The 18,934-nt window shown below is 40.8% G+C and overlaps 1 protein-coding gene across 4 annotated transcripts in view; it reads right to left on the bottom strand.

Moving 5' to 3' along the window:
* Window positions 1-2,931: 2,931 nt before the first annotated feature.
* BTNL9 (butyrophilin like 9) overlaps window positions 2,932-18,934 on the bottom strand; it is a 30,814-nt gene continuing 14,811 nt past the window's right edge. For 2 of the 4 annotated variants that reach the window (XM_011281396.3, XM_003980676.4), the window contains 6 exons: window positions 18,780-18,812; window positions 18,459-18,479; window positions 8,732-8,752; window positions 8,446-8,472; window positions 6,022-6,048; window positions 2,932-5,160 (listed from right to left, as the gene is read on the bottom strand). In XM_011281396.3, the coding sequence (XP_011279698.1) occupies window positions 4,538-5,160; window positions 6,022-6,048; window positions 8,446-8,472; window positions 8,732-8,752; window positions 18,459-18,479; window positions 18,780-18,812 (752 nt within the window). In that variant the 3' untranslated portion in view covers window positions 2,932-4,537. The remainder of the gene's footprint in view (window positions 5,161-6,021; window positions 6,049-8,445; window positions 8,473-8,731; window positions 8,753-18,458; window positions 18,480-18,779; window positions 18,813-18,934) is intronic. The other 2 variants (XM_019830340.2, XM_006927479.3) reach the window with 2 other exon arrangements.

Genomic DNA, 18,934 nt, shown 5'->3' with positions numbered 1-18,934 from the left:
TACAGTTAAGAGTCTATTTCTCTTTTTTAATTATGTTTATTTAATTTTTTGGAGGGGAAGGGGCATAAAGAGAGAGGTGGGCAGAGGATCCAGAATGGGGTCTGTGCTGACAGCAGAAAGCCAGATGCAGGGCTCAAACTCATGAGCCCTGAGATCATGACCTGAGCCAAAGTCAGACACTTCTTAATCAACTGAACTACCCAGGCACCCCAGGAGTCTATTTCTTGATTTGCTTCTCTCTCTCTCTGTTTTTCCCTGTTTCCCCATTATTTCTCTTAGCATTTTTTTAAGTTTTTATTTTATTTTTAAGTTTATTTTTAAGTTTTTATTTAAATCCAGTTACGTAACATACAGTGTAACATTAGTTTCAGGTGTACAACTTAGTAATTCAAAACTTACCTACAACACTCTGTACTCATCACAAGTGCCTTCTTTAATCCTTATCATTTATTTTACCCATCCCCCCCACCTCCCCTCTGGTAACCATCAGTTTGTTTTCTATAATTAAGAGTCCGTTTCTTGGTTTGTCTCTCAATCTCTTTTTTACCATTGCTCCTTTGGTTTCTTAAATTCCACATATGAGTGAAATCATATGGTATTTGTCTTTCTCTGACTTATTTCACTTAGCATAATACTCTCTAGCACATCCATGTCATTGCAAATGGCCAGATTTCATTCTTTTTTATGGATGATTAATGTTCCATTATCTATATATCATCTATTTGTCTATCATCTATCTATCTATCTATCATCATCGTCTCACTCTCTCTCTCTTCCTTATCCATTCATCACTCAGTGGGCCCTGGGCTGCTTCCATATCTTAGTTATTGTAATAACGCTGCCATAAACATCAGGGTGCATGTATCCCTTTGAATTAATGTTCTTGTAATCTTTGGATAAATACCCAGTAGTGTGACTGCTGGATCATAAGGTAGTTCTATTTTTAATTTTTTGAAGATCCTCCATACTGTTTTCCAGAGTAGCGGCACCAGTTTGCATTCCGACCAACAGTGCAAAAGCATTCCCACATTGTTGCTGACACCTGTTGTTTCTTGCATTGATTTTAGCCATTCTGACAGGTGTGAGGTGATATCTCACTGCAGTTTTGATTTGCATTTCCCTGATGATGAGTGATGTTGAACATCTTGTCATGCTTCTTGCTAGTCATCTGGATGTCTTCTTTGGAAAAGTGTCTATTCATTTCTTCTGAACAAGGCTATAATTTTATAATAACATGTAGCCAAGCATTTTCATAAACTCAAAAATGAACTTATTTGATTTTTTAGAGAAACAGTCACATAGATGACCAAATGCTCTATGTAGAATCACATAAAATCAGTGGTATGCTGGAGCTGGTGGCTTGAGAGCCAGTTGTGGGCATTTCTTCCCAAATCCATCACTGATGTCACGTCAATGGCTTGAAATCAGCCATAGTAGTATTTACACCATGGAAATGAACAAGTGCTACAGTTTTTTCTTCCCAGAAAGCCAGTTATTTAGCACTTATATGATACCACTGCATTCATTTATCATTCTCTCTATATATTACTCTATTGCATTAGTCATCCTCTGTCTTTAGTTTCCTTCAATCTGAAATAATTCTTTAGTCTTGCCTTGTTTTTAATGACCTTGACAGTTTTTAGGAGTATCAGCCAGCTTGTCTATTTCTTCATGATTTATGAATTTTGGGGGCAGGAATACCTCAAAAGTGATGCTGTTGTTTTCTCTTCACTGTTTTGCATCAGGAAACACATGGTATAAATTTATGTCATATCTGGTGATGTTAACTCTTGTCACTCTGTTATTGTGATGTCTGCCAGTCTCCTCCTCTGTAAAATCGGTAAGTGTATTGTGCTTCTAAATTAATAAATAATTGCTATTTTGTGGGAAATACTTTGAAACTTCTGTTGTAGAGTTGAATTTTCTCTTCTCCCCTATTTGGGTATTCATTTATTTATGTATATCAGTGTAGATATACATATGCTTGGATTCCTATTTTTACTTATTTGTAAGTTCCATTAATTACTGTGATCAAATTTGGCTAGTAGAGTTCCTTTAAGCTGACTTTTATGTCAAATTGACATCTCCCCTTCATTTTTTTTTTAACAGAAGCTCTGTAAGAGATTCTTTCTACATCTGTTAATTCTCAATTGCCTTCAGCTCAAAATAATTTTCATGCCAAAGTGGCAGATATTGGGGTGGCATATTATAATCCCCTTCAGTGTTGTTCAAAATTTTTGGGGGGGGCTGAAGGGTAGCCAAATATGCCACCCCAAAATATGCCCCTTTGGCATGCAGATCATTCTGAGCTGCTTTTTTTTATCAGTAAACTTTATTTTTTTAATATGAAATTTATTGTCAAATTGGTTTCCATACAACACCCAATTTGACAATAAATCCTCTTCATTCTTTGAGTACTTCCTTACTTTCTAGTAGAAGATCTTTTATTTAGTTAGTTAGTTAGTTATATTTTTAATGTCTATTTATTTTTGAAAGAGAGAAACAGAGAGTGAGCAGGGGAAGGACAGAGAGAGAGAAGGAGACATGGAACCCTTAGCAGGCTCCAGGCTCTGAGCTGTCAGCACAGAGCCTGACTTGGGGCTCGAATTCAAGAACCACAAGATCATGACCTAAGCCAAAGTCAGATGTTCAACTGACTGAGCCACCCAGGCACCCCCTAATACAAGATCTTTTAGACCCATTCTTGTATATTTTTTAAACACCAAGCTGTTAATTCTGACACTATTTACCTAGAGATAGTGTCATATTCCAAAAGTTAAGGACTCAGTCCTATAAGACTGCCCCTCATTTCACACACCCTTACAAGTCCAGGTTGTTACCTGTGCTTCTGACAGCTATAAATTGGAGGTTCCCACAACCTTCAGAGGTTTAGTAATTTGCTAGAGCACCTCACAGAGCTCAGGAAAACAGTTTACTAGATTACTGGTTTATTATAACCCAGGAACAGCCAAATGGAAGAGATGCAAAAAGCAAGGAATGGGGTAAAGTGTGAGACTTCCATGCTTTCTGGGTGCACCACTCTCTTTCCCTCTTCAAGAGTTCACCAACCTGGAAGCTCTTTGAACCTGGTCCTTTTGAGTTTTATGTAGGTTTCATTACATATATTCTGTTGATTAAGTCATTGGCAATACTGGTGATTGCACTTAATCTCCAGCCTCTCTTCACTGAGTTTGGAGGTGGAGGTTGGGAGATGGGTCTAAGTTTTAACCTTTTAATCACATACTTGGTTCCTCTGATAACTAGCCCCATCCTTAGGGGGCTTTCCAAAAGACATATCATTAACATAAATAAGGTATGGTTGAAAGGTGCTTGTTGCGAATACCAAAAGCCACCCTAATAGCTCTTACCATTTAGGAAATTCTAAGGGTTTCAAGAGCTCTGTGTGAGAGTCTAGGTGGAAGAGCAAATATATACTTATTAAGCATAATATCACACCTATTTTGTGTTTTCCCCGCCTCAGCCCTGGAGTCCACCATTTCTCAAAGGAACCTTCATTCCTTTTGTGGAAAACAAAAAAGCTAAATTCTGGGTGCTAGGTGTGTTATTGTTTCTAAGCTGTCAAAACTGACAGAGCTAGGAACCATATGCATGCAGACACACATCTATCTACCTACCTACATACCTACCTACCTATACCTATCACATGTGTGTGTGCTCCACATATCTGTACATATTTAAAAAAGTGAGTTCATAGAGTTACCTTTCATTTTCTTCTTTCCTTTTTCTGCATTTTTGTATTTATTTTCTGACTGAGAAACCTCTCGGCACACTTAGGGAATTTTCTTATTTGCTCAATTCCTTGTTGATCAATTCTTGTCATTATTCATTATAATGTTCAAGCTGTCTCATAACTGGCTAGTGGAGCCTCTTCATCCTAGTTCCTATGTCCCCATCAGTTTCTGAGCACATTTGAATACACAATGTTCCAGATTCACCTGTACTTTCTCTGCTCCAACCCTGGAATCAGCCATTTCTCCAAGTTCATTTCAGTGAGAAATGCCAGTTAACACTGGGATCTAAGCCCTAAGTGAACTCATTGCTTATGAAGTGTCATTGCTTCTAGACATTTTAGAACTAGAAAACATATACAAAAAGTATAAAAAATATACAAGCTAACCGATTCTTCTTATCCAGTCCAGTAAGATTTCCCTCCATCTTTCCTCCATTCCGGTTTCTTTCTGGTCTTCCACAGTGCGTACTGTGGCTACTGACAGCATGAATTTATTGTTATTCATTTGCTTTTTCTTACCATCCACACAAACAAGCTTTGGAATTGCCTCTTTTTCTTAAAGAAAATCGTGTGTGTGTGTGTGTGTGTGTGTGTGTGTGTATTTATATGTATATATGTGTATACACACACATATAAGCAAAGGTTCCTGTTTTTGTTCCCTTTCTGCTGTGCTGAGTCTTTAGCCTTTGCTGACATTTTTGTGATGCTTCCTCCGTAGAAGCGGGAGAGCAAAAAGTATCCAGGAAGCCGCCAAAGACCCAGACCCGCAGGCAAAAGATTGCTTCACTATAGGCCCAGGGTGGGATCTGTGGGCTCATAGGGCTGTAACCAAGTGTCACGGTCATCCTCTTCCAGGTCTTGTGTCCCCCTAATAGGCAATGGACAGATGGTTAGGGGATCCGGGTGTTCACCACCGTCGTGAGCTCTGGGCCTGAAATACGCACAGAGCGTGCCTGAGAAGGTGTCGGTAAAGGTGAAGATGTGGGAGCCGTCGGACACGTTGAAGAAGGACAGTTTTCCTGCCTCCCAGTCCAGGAAGATGCCCACACGCCGGGGCGGCACGCGCAGGGTGAGTGGGATGCGGTGTGGGTCCAGGACGAAGTACTCACAGTGGTTCCACAGCCCCATCACCCAGTAACCGCTGGCCGGGCTTAGGCGCACTGGTCCCAAGCGGGGAACTGCAGCCAGACACACACCCAGGAACCAGCGGCTGCGCCGTCCCACATACACTTCCCAGTAGTGTCGGCCAGCTGAGAAGCGCTCACAGCTCAGCACGCACGTCTGCTCAGAGAACCGCTGCTGGTCCCCCGCCACAGAGCCGGACACTGCTGCGCAAGAGGACACGCTCTTGCCATCCTCGGAGACCTCCAGGCTGCGGTGCGCCGAGGCCGGATCAAGGGTTACATGCACTGTGCAGAGGCACGGGTTTAAGGTTTGTGGAGGACGGTTCTGGGCCCTGCCTGTCCCCTTCCCTGACAAGTAAACCGTAGTGCTCCTGGTGGTCATTCCCACCCTAAAACCATCCCTGTTTACTGAAGCAGCTTGCAAGTCACTCCTGAGCACCTGAAAGCCGCAGGAGGAATCATATTTCTTTCCTAAAGTTTCCTGAATGCCATACTAGGTGCCACGGAGAGCAGAGATAGAAAACAAGATAGATTCGTGGGAGATGGAGGCAGGCTCACTTCTCCCAACTCCTGGTCAAGGTGAAGAGGCTCCTGGCTGGTCCAATTCCTGGATGCCACCACTCTGTGTGACCTTGAGATCATCATGTGAACTCTGAGCCTCAGTTTTATAGCAATGTTAGGATTTTAAAATGGAAAGGGACCTCTGAGATCATCTGGTCCAGTGCCTTGCACTTCAACACCTCACCCCTCAAAGCACACCCATTTGATAGATGAGAACCTTAAGGATCTCTTCTTTCAGATAAGAGGTTCCTACAAACAGGCCCTAGCAGCCTTCCTGCCAGATGAAAAAAAATCTGGTAAAACACAGAAAATGATGTGCTTTTAAAGAAGATATGCGCATGTGTGAGTATAATGTGCATGCACAAAAATGTGCATGTGTGAGTATAATCAGATGTGCACATGCAGGCATATGTGTCATGTAGTATATGTGCAAAGGTAGGATTATGCTGTATGTGTTTGCGTGCATGCAGGCTCCATACTTGGCTCTTGGACAGACCCTTCCTCTAATCTCAGATCTCTCCACCTCCCTTGTGTTTAAAATCCAGCCAACCCAATCACAAGTTACAGTCCCTTGACTTCAGTTACCTGCATATTGTTGGGCTGCTCTCCACTCTGAAACCAAGCAGAAAGGAAAACAGGTTTAGAGATCTGAGCCAGTAACTCTAGAACGTTGAGGGAGACTCAAGATGCATGAGGAATGACACAAACCCAATGATCTCCTTCCTACCGTGACAGGTAGAGTCCAGACTGGTCTGGGTTCACCATGGCATTTCTCTGGGAATTTAGAATTGGGTAGGTGGGTGGTGTCAGTGCTGGGTTATACCAAATCTGTATGCCGTCTAACCTTGTACTGAGAAAGGCAGGAGAACAAAGGATGTAGGCAAAGAGAACCAATACAGGTGGCTGAGATGCCCTGAAAGTTGCACATGAAATTTCAATCTGACCAGCAGGCTCAGTCCAAGGGGGCCTGGTTGAACATGGCTCCTGTCCGAATATGTCCTTTAGACATTCTGTCTTGCATCCTTTCTTAATATGAACCATTCTGAGTTGATATCTGTTTTGTTTTATCTTATTTTGCTTTACAACAGAGAAATCAAATCACAAAATAGCAAAAGTAATAGAAGTTTTCAGAGATTCATAAATTTATAGCAGGGCCTTTCAAACCTGTTTTTACATCAGAATAACTAGTAGAAATTTATTTTTTTTAAGTTTATTTATTTTGAGAGAGCAAGCTAATGGGGGAGGAGCAGAGAGAGAGGGAGAGAGAGAATCCCAAGAAGGCTTGACACTGTCAGTGCAGAGCCTGGTGTGGGGCTCGAACTCCCATGATGTGGGACATCATGACCTGAGCCAAAGTCAGATGTTTGACTGGGCCACTTAGGCACTTCTGGATCTTTTAAAAAGATTTTGTAAATTTATTCTAAAATTTAAAATGGGCCTAAAAATGTCCGTTCACTTTTAAAAATGTCCATTCACTCCCAGAAAAGGAGAATAACTTGTACTTTTGGGTACAAAAGCCATAGCAGTGAAAACAATGAAGTAATAGGTGGTCAAAATATAGTCCTATCTACACATGGGAACCAAATATGAACTAAGAGCAATACCCACATCAATGGGGAAATCACAGATGATGTAGTAGATGGCAACCTTCAGATGGATTAAAGACATACACATAACACATATAAAGTGAACAGAAGAAAGTGGAAGAGAGTATCTTTGTGACCTAAGTGTGAGGAAGTTTTTCTTCAGTAGAATTTCAAAAACACCTGACATAAGGTAAAAATTTGATGAAGATATATCTGCATAAGAATATTAATCCCTCACTGGTATTAAACATTGTAAATTCCTTCTCTAATCTGTCACCTGCTATCAGCTATGTCCATGGTTTCCTACTGAAAAGAAATCATTAATTTTGATAAAATCTAATTCATCAAATTTTTATCTTATGACTTGAGTTTTTGAAACTTTGTTGGTGATATGTGTATGTATGTACACATGTCTCCTTGAATCAATAAAAGAAAGATAGTAACCTCATACTAAAAATAGCCAAAGGACATGAACTTGCAATATTCAAAAAAGGAAGCCCCCAAAGTCATCTAGCATATGAAGAGATGCCCAAACTTCTTAGTGTCCAGAGGAGGACAGACTGAAAGAACAATGAGCAATCACTCATCTCCATTGACAAGCTAACTTAGAAAGCTGGCTCATATGGGATGTAGCATGTGGAACCTCCATGCACTGCCAATGGCAGGATGATGATACTGCCTTTGGGGGATCCCTCTATCCCACTTAGTGACATATCCCCTCCCCCATGGACCAGCAATTCCCTTCCTGGGTACACATCCCAGAGAAATATCCACATAAAGCCAGAAGGGAACACATTTGAAGCTATTCAGTTAGCAATCTGTGTGGTGGTATGGAGTTAGAGGCAGGCTGGATGTCTGTTCCAAGAAGGTGGCTGGCTAAAATGGAGTACTCCACAGCAAGGAGACACAGACCAGATGTGGTGGCAGGGATGGGTATTAAAACACAGTGATGAGTGAAAAAAGCAAGGAACAGCCCAAGACTGTAAATGTCATTTACAGAAACTAAAATGCTTGTGCACAAAGAAGAAATTCACCTTTTGCAAGAATACATACAAAATAAAGCTACACATTAGACTGCTTTATGTAGGGAATGGAAGAAGGTATAGGGGAAAATATTTACATATAGGTCAACATGCCCACTCTAGACCCACAGGTCACAGTCTTTGAGGGTCGGTACCAGGATCTAGATGATTCTGATGTGCAACCATAATTTTCACCAATGGCTTACAATATGCTTACACCTCAGGATGATACAAAAGTAAATATAAGAGCAAAACTAGAATATAACTTCTATTAAGTGACATACATTAATGCATGCCATGTGCCTGTGGAATAAACCAGAATGAAGCGTGGTTGGTCAGAGTGAGTGACTGGGATGTTGAGATGTAAAGTGGACAGTGGGAGGGAGACAGATTTCACTCACCAGCCTGGCCTTCAGCCCTTCTCCAGTCTGAAGCAGTCATGGAAAAATGGAATCAGAACATCAGGTCAGTGCTGCTTTCCTGCTCACACACTGGACTTTGCACCCACCCCTGCCCTTCTCCCCTTTCTCCTGACACCCACATTGCTATCAGCATTTTCTCCCGCCACCCACATTGCTATCAGCATTCCATACTGGGCATCATGGTTGGGATATGAAAAGAACATACATGGAAAATCAGATGCTAAAAGATAGACAAGAAGAAATAATCCCAAAAGGGGTTACTTACCAAGCTCTGTCTGAAGCTTCCCTGAAAGCAAAACACACAGAGAAAACATCAGTCTTTGGGTAAGGGGAACTACCTTCCCAAGGTAGTTAGGCCACCGGGAAGAGGTTTCTTAGTCTTAAACCACTGCTCACCACATCTCATCTTAGTCTCTGTACCACCAATCTACGGGATTCTTATGCTTCATCCTATTCTTTGCTCTAAGGCAAAAATCTGCACAAGGCTGGGAAAGAAAAACAGGTCCTGATACTAAGGGGCTTCTTTCCAGTGCTCATGTCTGGTTTGAGAGACTACTGCTCTTTTGCCCTGAAATCAGAAACTTTTCCTAGAGAGGAGGTCCTTCATAGGTCCAGGCATTGAACACAGCCTGTGTAAGCCTCAGGGTCACTTACTAGGTATACTATTTAAAAGACTGGGAAGACATCACACTCAATTATTTCCCCTAGCCAGATATTAAGACCTTGATATTTTACCACTAGAAATGCATTCCTTTGACTTCTCCACCTTATGTCTCATTTTAAAAGTAAATCATTCTAGCAAGAAGCTTGGGAAGATGGCAGAGGTGGAGGACCCTGAGTTTACCCCATCCCATATTTTCAACTAGATATCATCTACATCCAAGTTAATAAACCGTACAGCAATCTGAAGACTAGCAGAACAAACTCCACAACTAAACACAGAGATGAAGTTGCATCTGAAAGGTTAGGAAGGTCAGAAAGGTAAGGGAGGCTGTCTGTAGGAGAGAAGGAGCTGCACACATGGAAAGAGCAGAGAAATGGGCCCTCACACCAGGGTGTTCACACGTGGAAGAGTGAACCATATTTTAAACGTTTTATTTATTTTTAATTTTTAAAATATTTTATTTTAAATTAATATATTTTAAATATTTTAAAACCATAATATTTGGTTTTAAAAACCAGAGGGACTGGGGCGCCTGGGTGGCGCAGTCGGTTAAGCGTCCGACTTCAGCCAGGTCACGATCTCGCGGTCTGTGAGTTTGAGCCCCACGTCAGGCTCTGGGCTGATGGCTCAGAGCCTGGAGCCTGTTGCCGATTCTGTGTCTCCCTCTCTCTCTGCCCCTCCCCCGTTCATGCTCTGTCTCTCTCTGTCCCAAAAGTAAAATAAACGTTGAAAAAAAAAATTCTTTAAAGAAATGAATAGGGGCGCCTGGGTGGCGCAGTCGGTTAAGCGTCCGACTTCAGCCAGGTCACGATCTCGCGGTCCGGGAGTTCGAGCCCCGCGTCAGGCTCTGGGCTGATGGCTCAGAGCCTGGAGCCTGTTTCCGATTCTGTGTCTCCCTCTCTCTCTGCCCCTCCCCCGTTCATGCTCTGTCTCTCTCTGTCCCAAAAATAAATAAATGTTGAAAAAAAATTTAAAAAAAAAACCAGAGGGACTGAATTCCTTGAGTCTGTAAAACCAGTGGGACTTGGAGTCTGGAGTTTTAAAAGTCAGCTGACTCAGTTCTGGGCAAGTCCAAGAGTGAGTGATAGTTGGGTCACTGCCCTTAAGGAGACAGCAGCCCACACAGAGAGGCAACATAACAATCACAGTTTACACAACACTGGAGACAAACAGGAGATAGAGTTGTTCATACTGATTTCAGAGCATGTTAGGGGACTTCAAAAATGAGAGAGCTGGAAGATGCCATTTTCCTTCCCCAAACCCCAGCATAGACACAGAGCCACCTATGGGAGACAGGGCTGCACAGACACTTTCTATAAAACCCACTAGCAGTATGCCATGTCCACAAGTTCTCCTGGGGACTAGCATACACCAACCAACTTACTAGCTTTGATCCTGGGCTCAGGGAAAATTTTGTTAAGCCATGTCACCTCCAGTCATGCATCCCCAACCACTGTTGAGCACAAGTACCAGCCATGCCCAGCCATCCTCATTCTCTTGCCCAGGCTTTTGCCCCTAGAAACCCCATAACATAGCCACCAGCCCCTAGAGTGTTTCAGGGCATCTGGCATAGGATTAGTGATCCAGCACAAACTTTGCTAGCATTGTCACCCGGTTCCCAAGTTCCCCAGCAGTCATGCCCCCTTAGAGTTGACCTGCCGGGGTCCTACTAACATCACAGAGAGCAAGCACAGCCCACAACAGGCAGCTAATTAGAGAAGACAACTACACTGAAAGGAAAAGTGACTCAAGACACAATAGCAGGACATAAACAACACATATTGGATACTCTCATGAACTGCCAGGTGTGGTGAAGAGGGGACAATGTACTGCAGGACACTCCAGGACCCCTTCTTCATAAAGTCACTACTTCCAAATTCAGAAGACACAGTTGAATTTCTTGAATAGAAGGAGAGATAAAGAATCTCTCAGACACACAAAAACTAAAGGACTTATGACCACTAAACAAGTTCTGCAAGAAATATTAAAAATGAATCTTTGAAGTTGTGGTATATATAAAATGGAATATTACTCAGGCATAAAAAGAGTGAAATCATTTGCAATGACATGGATGGAGGTGGAGGGTATACCATATGATTTCACTCCTGTGTGGAATTTAAGAAACAAAACAAAGAAGGAAAGGGAAAAAAATAAGAGAGATAAAGGCAAACCAAGAAACAGATCTTAATTATAAAGAATAAACTGATGGCTACCAAGGGGAAATGGATGGAGGAGGAGTTAATTAGGTGATGGGGAATAGGGAATGTACTTAATATGATGACCACCAGGTGTTGTATGGAAGTGTTGAATCTGTTGAATCACTATATTCTTCAGCTGAAACTAATATTACAATGTATGTTTACTAACTGAACCTAAACAAACACAAAAATAAAAAGACATAAGATGACAGAATGGTTAAAAAGGAAGACCCATCTAGGGGCATCTAGGTGGCTTAGTCGGTTAAGCATCTGACTTCAGCTCAGGTCATGATCTCATGGTTCATGGGTTCAAGCCCCATGTTGGGCTCTGTGCTGACATCTCAGCATCCATGTTCATTAGGGAATTTGGTCTGTAGTTCTCCTTTTTAGTGGGGTCTTTGGTTTTGCAATCAAGTTAATGCTGGCTTCATACAATGAGTTTGCAACTTTTCCTTTTATTTCTATTTTGCTATTTATGCTTTGCTGTGCAGAAGCTTTTTATTTTGATGAGTTCCCAGTAGTTCATTTTTGCTTTTGTTTCCCTTGCCTCCATAGACGTGCTGAGTAAGAAGTTGCTGCGGCCAAGATCAAAGAGGTTTTTGCCTGCTTTCTCTTCAAGGATTTTGATGGCTTCCTGTCTGACATTTAGGTTTTTCATCCATTTTGAGTTTATTTTTGTAATACACATTCTTTTCAAGTCCACACAGGATATTCTCCAGAATAGATCACATATTAGGCCACAACACAACCCTCAACAAATTCAAGCTTGAAATCATACCGTGCAATTTTTATGACCATAATGCTATGAAACTAGAAAACAAGCACAAGAAAAAAATATGGAAAGACTACAAATACATGGAGGTTAAACAGCACGATACTAAACAATGAATTTCTGGTCAACCAGAAATCAAAGAAGAAATTTAAAAAGTACATGTAAACAGATGAAAATGAAACCACAATGGGCCAAAACTTCTTGGATACTGCAAAACTGGTTCTAAGAGGGAAGTTGAGAGCAATACAGACCTACCTCATGAAGCAAGAAAAAGCTCAAACAGCCGAACCCTGTACCAAAGAGGTTAGAGAAAGAACAACAAACAAAACCTAAAACCAGAAGAAGAAAGAAATAATAAAGATTAGAAAATAATTAGGTGATATAGAAACTACAAAAACCATAGAGCAGATTAATAAAACCAGAAGCTGGTTCTTTGAAAAAAAATCCATAAAATTTATAGCTCTTTATCCAGACTTATCGAGAAAAAAAGAGAAAGGACTCAAATAAATAAAATCACAATTGAGAGAAGAGAAAGAACAACCAACACCACAGAAATACAGTCATAAGAGAATATAATGAAAAATTGGACAAACAACAAATTGGACAACATAGAAGAAATGGATACATTTCTAGAAATATATAAACTACCAAAACTGAAACTGAACAAAATAGAAAATTTGAACAGACTAATAACCAGCAAAGAAATTGAATCAGTAATCAAAAAAACTCGCAACATATAGAAGTCCAGAACCAGATGGCTGCACAGGAGAATTCTACCAAACATATAAAGAAGAGTTGATTTGGCCATACTTTTGTGTGTCCAATTCTGGGTTCTCCATTCCATTCCATTGGTCTATGTGTCTCTTTTTGTGCCAATACCATACTGTCTTGATGATTACAGCTTTGTAGTACAGGCTAAAATCTGGAATTGTGATGCTTCCAGCTTTGGTTTTCTTTTTCCACATTACTTTGGCTATTCAGGGTCTTTTGTGGTTCCATACAAATTTTAGGATTGCTTGTTCTAGCTCTGAGAAGAATGCTGGTGTTATTTTGATTGGGATTGCACTGAACGTGTAGATTGCATTGGGTAGTATGGACATTTTAACAATATTTGTTTTTCCTGTTCATGAGCATGGAATGCTTTTCCTTTTCTTTGTGTCTTCTTCAATTTCTTTCATAAGTTTTCTATAGTTTCCAGGATATAGACCTTTTACATCTTTTGCTAGGTTTATTCCTAGGTATTTTATGGTTCTTGATACATTTGTAAATGGAATTGGTTCCTTGATATCTCTTTCTTTTTTTAATGTTTATTTATTTTTGAGAAAGAGAGAGACAGAGAGCAAGCAGGGGAGGGACAGAGAGAAAGGGAGATACAGAATCTGAATCAGGCTCCAGACTCTGAGTCATCAGCACATGCCTGATGTGGGGACAGAGCCCACAAACCATGAGATCATGACCTGAGCTGAAGTCGAACGCTTAACTGACTGGGCCACCCAGGTGCCCCCCCCCCCCCGATATCTGTTTCTGTCACTCCATTATTGGTGTACAGAAATGCAACTGATTTCTGTACACTGATTTTACATCTTGAGACTTTGTTGAATTCATGTATCAGTTCTAGCAGTTTTTGTGTACAGTCTTTCAGGTTTTCCTGAAATGTAGAGTATCATGTAACCTGTGAAGAGTGAAAGTTTGTCTTCTTCTTTGCCAATTTGGATGCTTTTTATTTCATTTTGTTGCCTGATTGCTTAGTCTAAGACTTCCAACACTATGTTAAACAAAAGTTATGACAGTGGACATCCCTGTCATGTTCCTGATCTTAGGGGGAAAGCTCTCAGTTTTTCCCCATTGAGGATGATATTAGCTGTGGGCCTTTCATATATGGCTTTTATGATGTTAAGGTATGTTCCTTCTATCACAACTTTCTTGAAGGTTTTCATTAAGAAAGGATACTGTATTTTGTCAAATGCTTTTTCTGCATCTATTGATAAGATCATATGGTTCATATCCTTCTATTAATGTGATGTATCACATTGATTGATTTGCAGATATTGAACCAGCCCTGCAGCCTAGTAATGAATCTCACCTAATCATGTGCTATCAACAACAGTCAAATTATGGAAAGAGACCAAATGTCCATCAACTGATGAATGGATAATGAAGATGTGGTATATACATACATACAATGGTGTACTACTTGGCAATAAAAAATAATGAAATCTTACCTTTTGCAACAACATGGATGGAACTGGAGGGTATTATGCTAAGTGAAATAAGTCAGTCAGAGAAAGACAGATATCATATGTTTTCACTCATATGTGGAATTTGAGAAACTTAACAGAAAACCATGGGGGAAGGGAAGGAAAAAATAGCCACAAACTGAGACAGGGCCAAACCATAAGAGACTCTTAAATATAGAGAATAAATTGAGGGTTGATGGAAGAGGGTAGGGTGGAGGGTAAAATGGGTGATAGGTATTGAGAAAGGCCCTTGTTGGGATGAGCACTGGGTGTTGTATGTAGGTGATGAATCATGGGAATCTATTTCTGAAGCCAAGAGCACACTGTATATTCCGTATGTTAGCTAACTTGACAATAAATTATATTTTTAAAAAAGTAAAAAAAAAAAAGAAGAGTTAATACCTATTCTTTTCAAACTGTTCCAAAAAATATAAAAGAAAACTTCCAAATTCATTCCATGAGGGCAGTATTACCTTGATGCCAAAACCAGATAAAGACACCAAGGAAAAAAAGAGAGAGAGACAGAGACAGACGGAGAACTACAGGCCAATATCTCTGATGAACATAGATGCAAAAATCCTCAACAAAATCCTAGCAAACAAAATCCAATAGTACTTTTAAAAAATCATTCACCATGATCAAGTGAGATTTATTCCTGGGCTGCACGGGCGCCATATTCACAAAGCAATCAATGTGATACATCACATCAATAAGAAAAAAAAGATAAGAACCATATGAGCCTTTCAATAGATTCATAAAAAGCATTTGACAAAGTACAACATCCATGCATGACAAAAACCCTCAACAAAATAGGTTTAGAGATAACATGCTTCTACATAATAAAGGCCATCTATGAAAAATCCACAGCTAATATCATCCTTAATGGGGAAAAATTGAGAACTTTTCTTCTACGGTCAGGAACAAGACAGGGATGTCCACTCTCAGCACTGTTATTTAACATAATCCTGGAAGTCCTAGCCTCAGTAATCAGACGACAAAAAGAAACAAAAGGAATCCAAACGGGTAAGGAAGTAGTAAGACTTTACTATTTGCAGATGACATGGTACTCTATATAGAAAACCCAAAAGACTCCACTAAAAAACTGCTAGAACTGATAAAAGAATTCAGTAAAGTCACAGTGTAACAAATCAACACATAGAAACCTGTTGCACTTCTATACACCAATAATGAAGCACCAGAAATAAATTAAGGAATCAGTTCCATTTATAATTGTGCCAACATCAATAAGATACTTAGAGGGGCATCTGGGTGGCTCAGTCAGTTGAGTGTCCGACTTCGGCTCAGGTCATGACCTCACAGTTTGTGGGTTCGAGCCCCACATCAGGCCCTGTGCTGACAGCCCAGAGCCTGGAGCCTGCTTCCGATTCTGTGTGTGTGTCTCTCTCTGCCCCTCCTCTGCTCATGCTCTCTCTCTCTCTCTCTCTCTCTCTCTCTCTCTCTCAAAAATAAATAAACATAAAAAAATTTTTAATAAGATACTTAGAAATAAACCTACCAAAAGAGATAAAAGAACTGTATTCTGAAAACTATAAAACACTGATGAAAGAAATTTAAGATGACACAAAGAAATGGATAGACATTTCATACTCATGGATTGGAAGAACAAATATTGTTAAAATGTCTATACTACCCAAAGCAATCTACACATTTGATGCAATCCATGTCAAAATATCAACAGCATTTTTCACAGATCTAGTACAAACAATATTAAATTTTGTGCGAAACCATGAAGAATAGCCAAAGATATCTTGAAAAGGAAAAGCAAAGCTAGGTGAATCACAATTCTGGACTTCATGTTATATTACGAAGCTGTAGTAATCAAAACAGTATTTGGCACAAAAATAGACACACATAGATCAATAGAACAGAACAGAAATTCATAAATGAACCTACAACTATATGGTCAGTTAATCTTCAACAAAGCAGGAAAGAATATCCAATGGGAAAAAGACAGTGTCTTCAACAAATGGTGTTGGGAAAACCAGGCAGCAACATGCAAAAGAATGAAATGGACCACTCTCTTACACGATACACAAAAGTAAATTCAAAATGATTGAAACACTTAAATGTGAGACAGGAAACTATTAAATTCCTAGGAGAACACAGGTAGTAACATTTTTGACATTGGCCATGGCAATTTCTTTCTAGATACATCTCCCAAGGCAAGGAAAACAAAAGCAAAAATAAACTATTGGGACTTCAGCAAAATAAAAAAACATCTTCACAATGAAGGAAACAATCAACAAAACTGATTGTTTCGTGAATCTGATAAATTACTCACACTTCCTTGCAAATTAGTATCCAAAATCTATAAAGAACTTATAAAACTCAACAACCCAAAACCAAATAAACATGAATAGACATTTTTTCCAAAGAAGACCAAGACATGGCCAACAGACACATGAAAATATTCTCAATATCACTCATCATCAGGGAGATACAAATCAAAACCACAATGAGCTATCACACCTATCAGAATGGCTAAAATCAACAACTTAGGAAACAATAGGTGTTGGCAAGGATATGGAGAAAGGGGAACCCTCTTGCACTGTTGATGGGAATGCAAACTGGTGCAGCCACTCTGGAAAACAGTATGGAAGTTTATCAGAAAGTTAAAAGTATAGACCAATTATGATCCAGCAATTGCACTGCTAGGTAGTTATCCAAAGAATACAATGAATACAATGAATACAAAGAATACAATGCTCATTATTGCAGCATTATTTACTATAGCCATGGAAGCAGCCCAAATGTCCATCAATTGATGAATGGATAAAGAAGAAGTGGTGTGTGTGTGTGTGTGTAATGTAATATTATTTAGCCATAAAAAGAATGAAATCTTGCCATTTGCAAGACATAGATGAAGCTGCAGAGTATGATGCCAAGCAAAATAAGACAGAGAAAGAGAAATACTGCGTTATTTCACTCATATGTGGAATTTAAGAAACAAAACAAACAAGCAAAAGGTAAATATAAGAGAGAAAGAGATAAAGACAAATCAAGAAATAGACTGGAACAAACAGAGGGGAGGTCGGTGGGGGTGGGTTAAACAGGTGATGGGGATTAAGGAGTGCACTTGTCTGTATGAGCATTGGGTGATGCATGGACGTGTTGAATCACTATATTGTACACCTGAAACGAATATAACACTGTATGTTAACTAACTGGAATTAAAAACTTTTTAAAAAAGTAAATCCTCCTAGGGGCGCCTGGGTAGCTCAGTCAGTTGAGCATCTGACTTCAGCTCAACTCATTATCACCCAGTTCATGGGTTCAAGCCCCACATCGGGCTCTGTGCTGAACTCTTGCTCAGAGCCTGGAGCCTGCTTCAGATTCTATGTCTCCTTCTCTCTCTGCCCCTCCCTTGCTCGTGCTCTCTGTCTCTCAAAAATAAATAAATGTAAAATTAAAAAATTAAAAAGTAAATCCTCCTAGGAAAGGCAACACTATACACTAATTTAGACCAGCGTGTTAATTACTTACTATAGTTGCCCTTCCACAGGACTAGGTGGACTACAACACAAGATTCTGGAACCTCATAATTTTGCCTGGAGTTTAATTGCAGCATGCAAGGTGGTTCCTGAGGTCTTCCCCCCACCCACCCACCCAATCCCCACACCTATTGTGGCCTTCTCCTCCATCTCCCCCTTCCTTTGGATTCACTCTACCCTCCTCTGTTCAGGCACACAGCCCATGGTGCTGAATTCCTTGGGGAGAAAAGTGAATCTGACAAATTACTCACACTTCCCTGCAAATTAAACGTGCCTCCCTTCTCAGTGTCATTTGCATTAAAAAGAGAAAGATATCCTAGGAAAATGAACGTTTAATGGTGGAATTGTAACCGAATCCTATAATTTGCAGGAGAGGGGCTGGCAGGGTTTGTCTGGGGGCGGGTCTGAAGTCAGACATACTTCAGGGCTGCACGCGAGTTATTTGGGGGTGGAGAGGTGGGCGGAGCAGAAGGATGGGTTTAGAATTAGACTGTTGCGGTCCATCACTCTCCACAGGGAGCCTAAACTACTGAACACCTTCCACCCCGCACGCATCGGGTTACCCCACTAGTCGGTAGCCTCACTGTGGGCGTGGTACCCAGAACTTACCCAGCTCTTCTGTGAGTCTCCCTAGAGAAAAAACGAAGAAAAGAGGAAAATCTCAATTGATGTACACTGAGGCTTCACTTCTCTAAAGTGCACAGACTCGGCCCCAGTGCGTTCTGAGGAACCAGGATGGGCTACACGCGAGGGAGGAGCCGGCTCCGTGGCAGGGGAAGTGGCAGAGCAAACCTCCGCCACCGCGTTTCTCACTTTCAAGCGCCCCGGGTCTGAAGTGCTCGCCTTCCTGAACCAGCAAATTCCCCCTCTCCCCACCACCTTCAGCTAGTTAAGGGTGCGGGCAAAGAGCGCGCCTCTTTCCCTGCTTACCTTTGTCCTTCTCAGCCTGCTCCTTCAACTTTTCTGAAAAGAGGAAAGAAGGGGAGTGCACGTGACGGTACACACTCGCCTGCTGTTTCCAAGGCCCACCTCAGCCCCGCGTTTTCGCAAGACCGCACCTCTTCGGTGCCCTCTCCACGGGCCTC

Source organism: Felis catus, chromosome A1 (assembly GCF_018350175.1).
Source record: "Felis catus isolate Fca126 chromosome A1, F.catus_Fca126_mat1.0, whole genome shotgun sequence".
NCBI lineage: Eukaryota > Metazoa > Chordata > Mammalia > Carnivora > Felidae > Felis > Felis catus.
The sequence above is the reverse complement of the archived record's forward strand: the minus strand, read 5'-3'. Positions and strand labels throughout refer to the sequence as shown.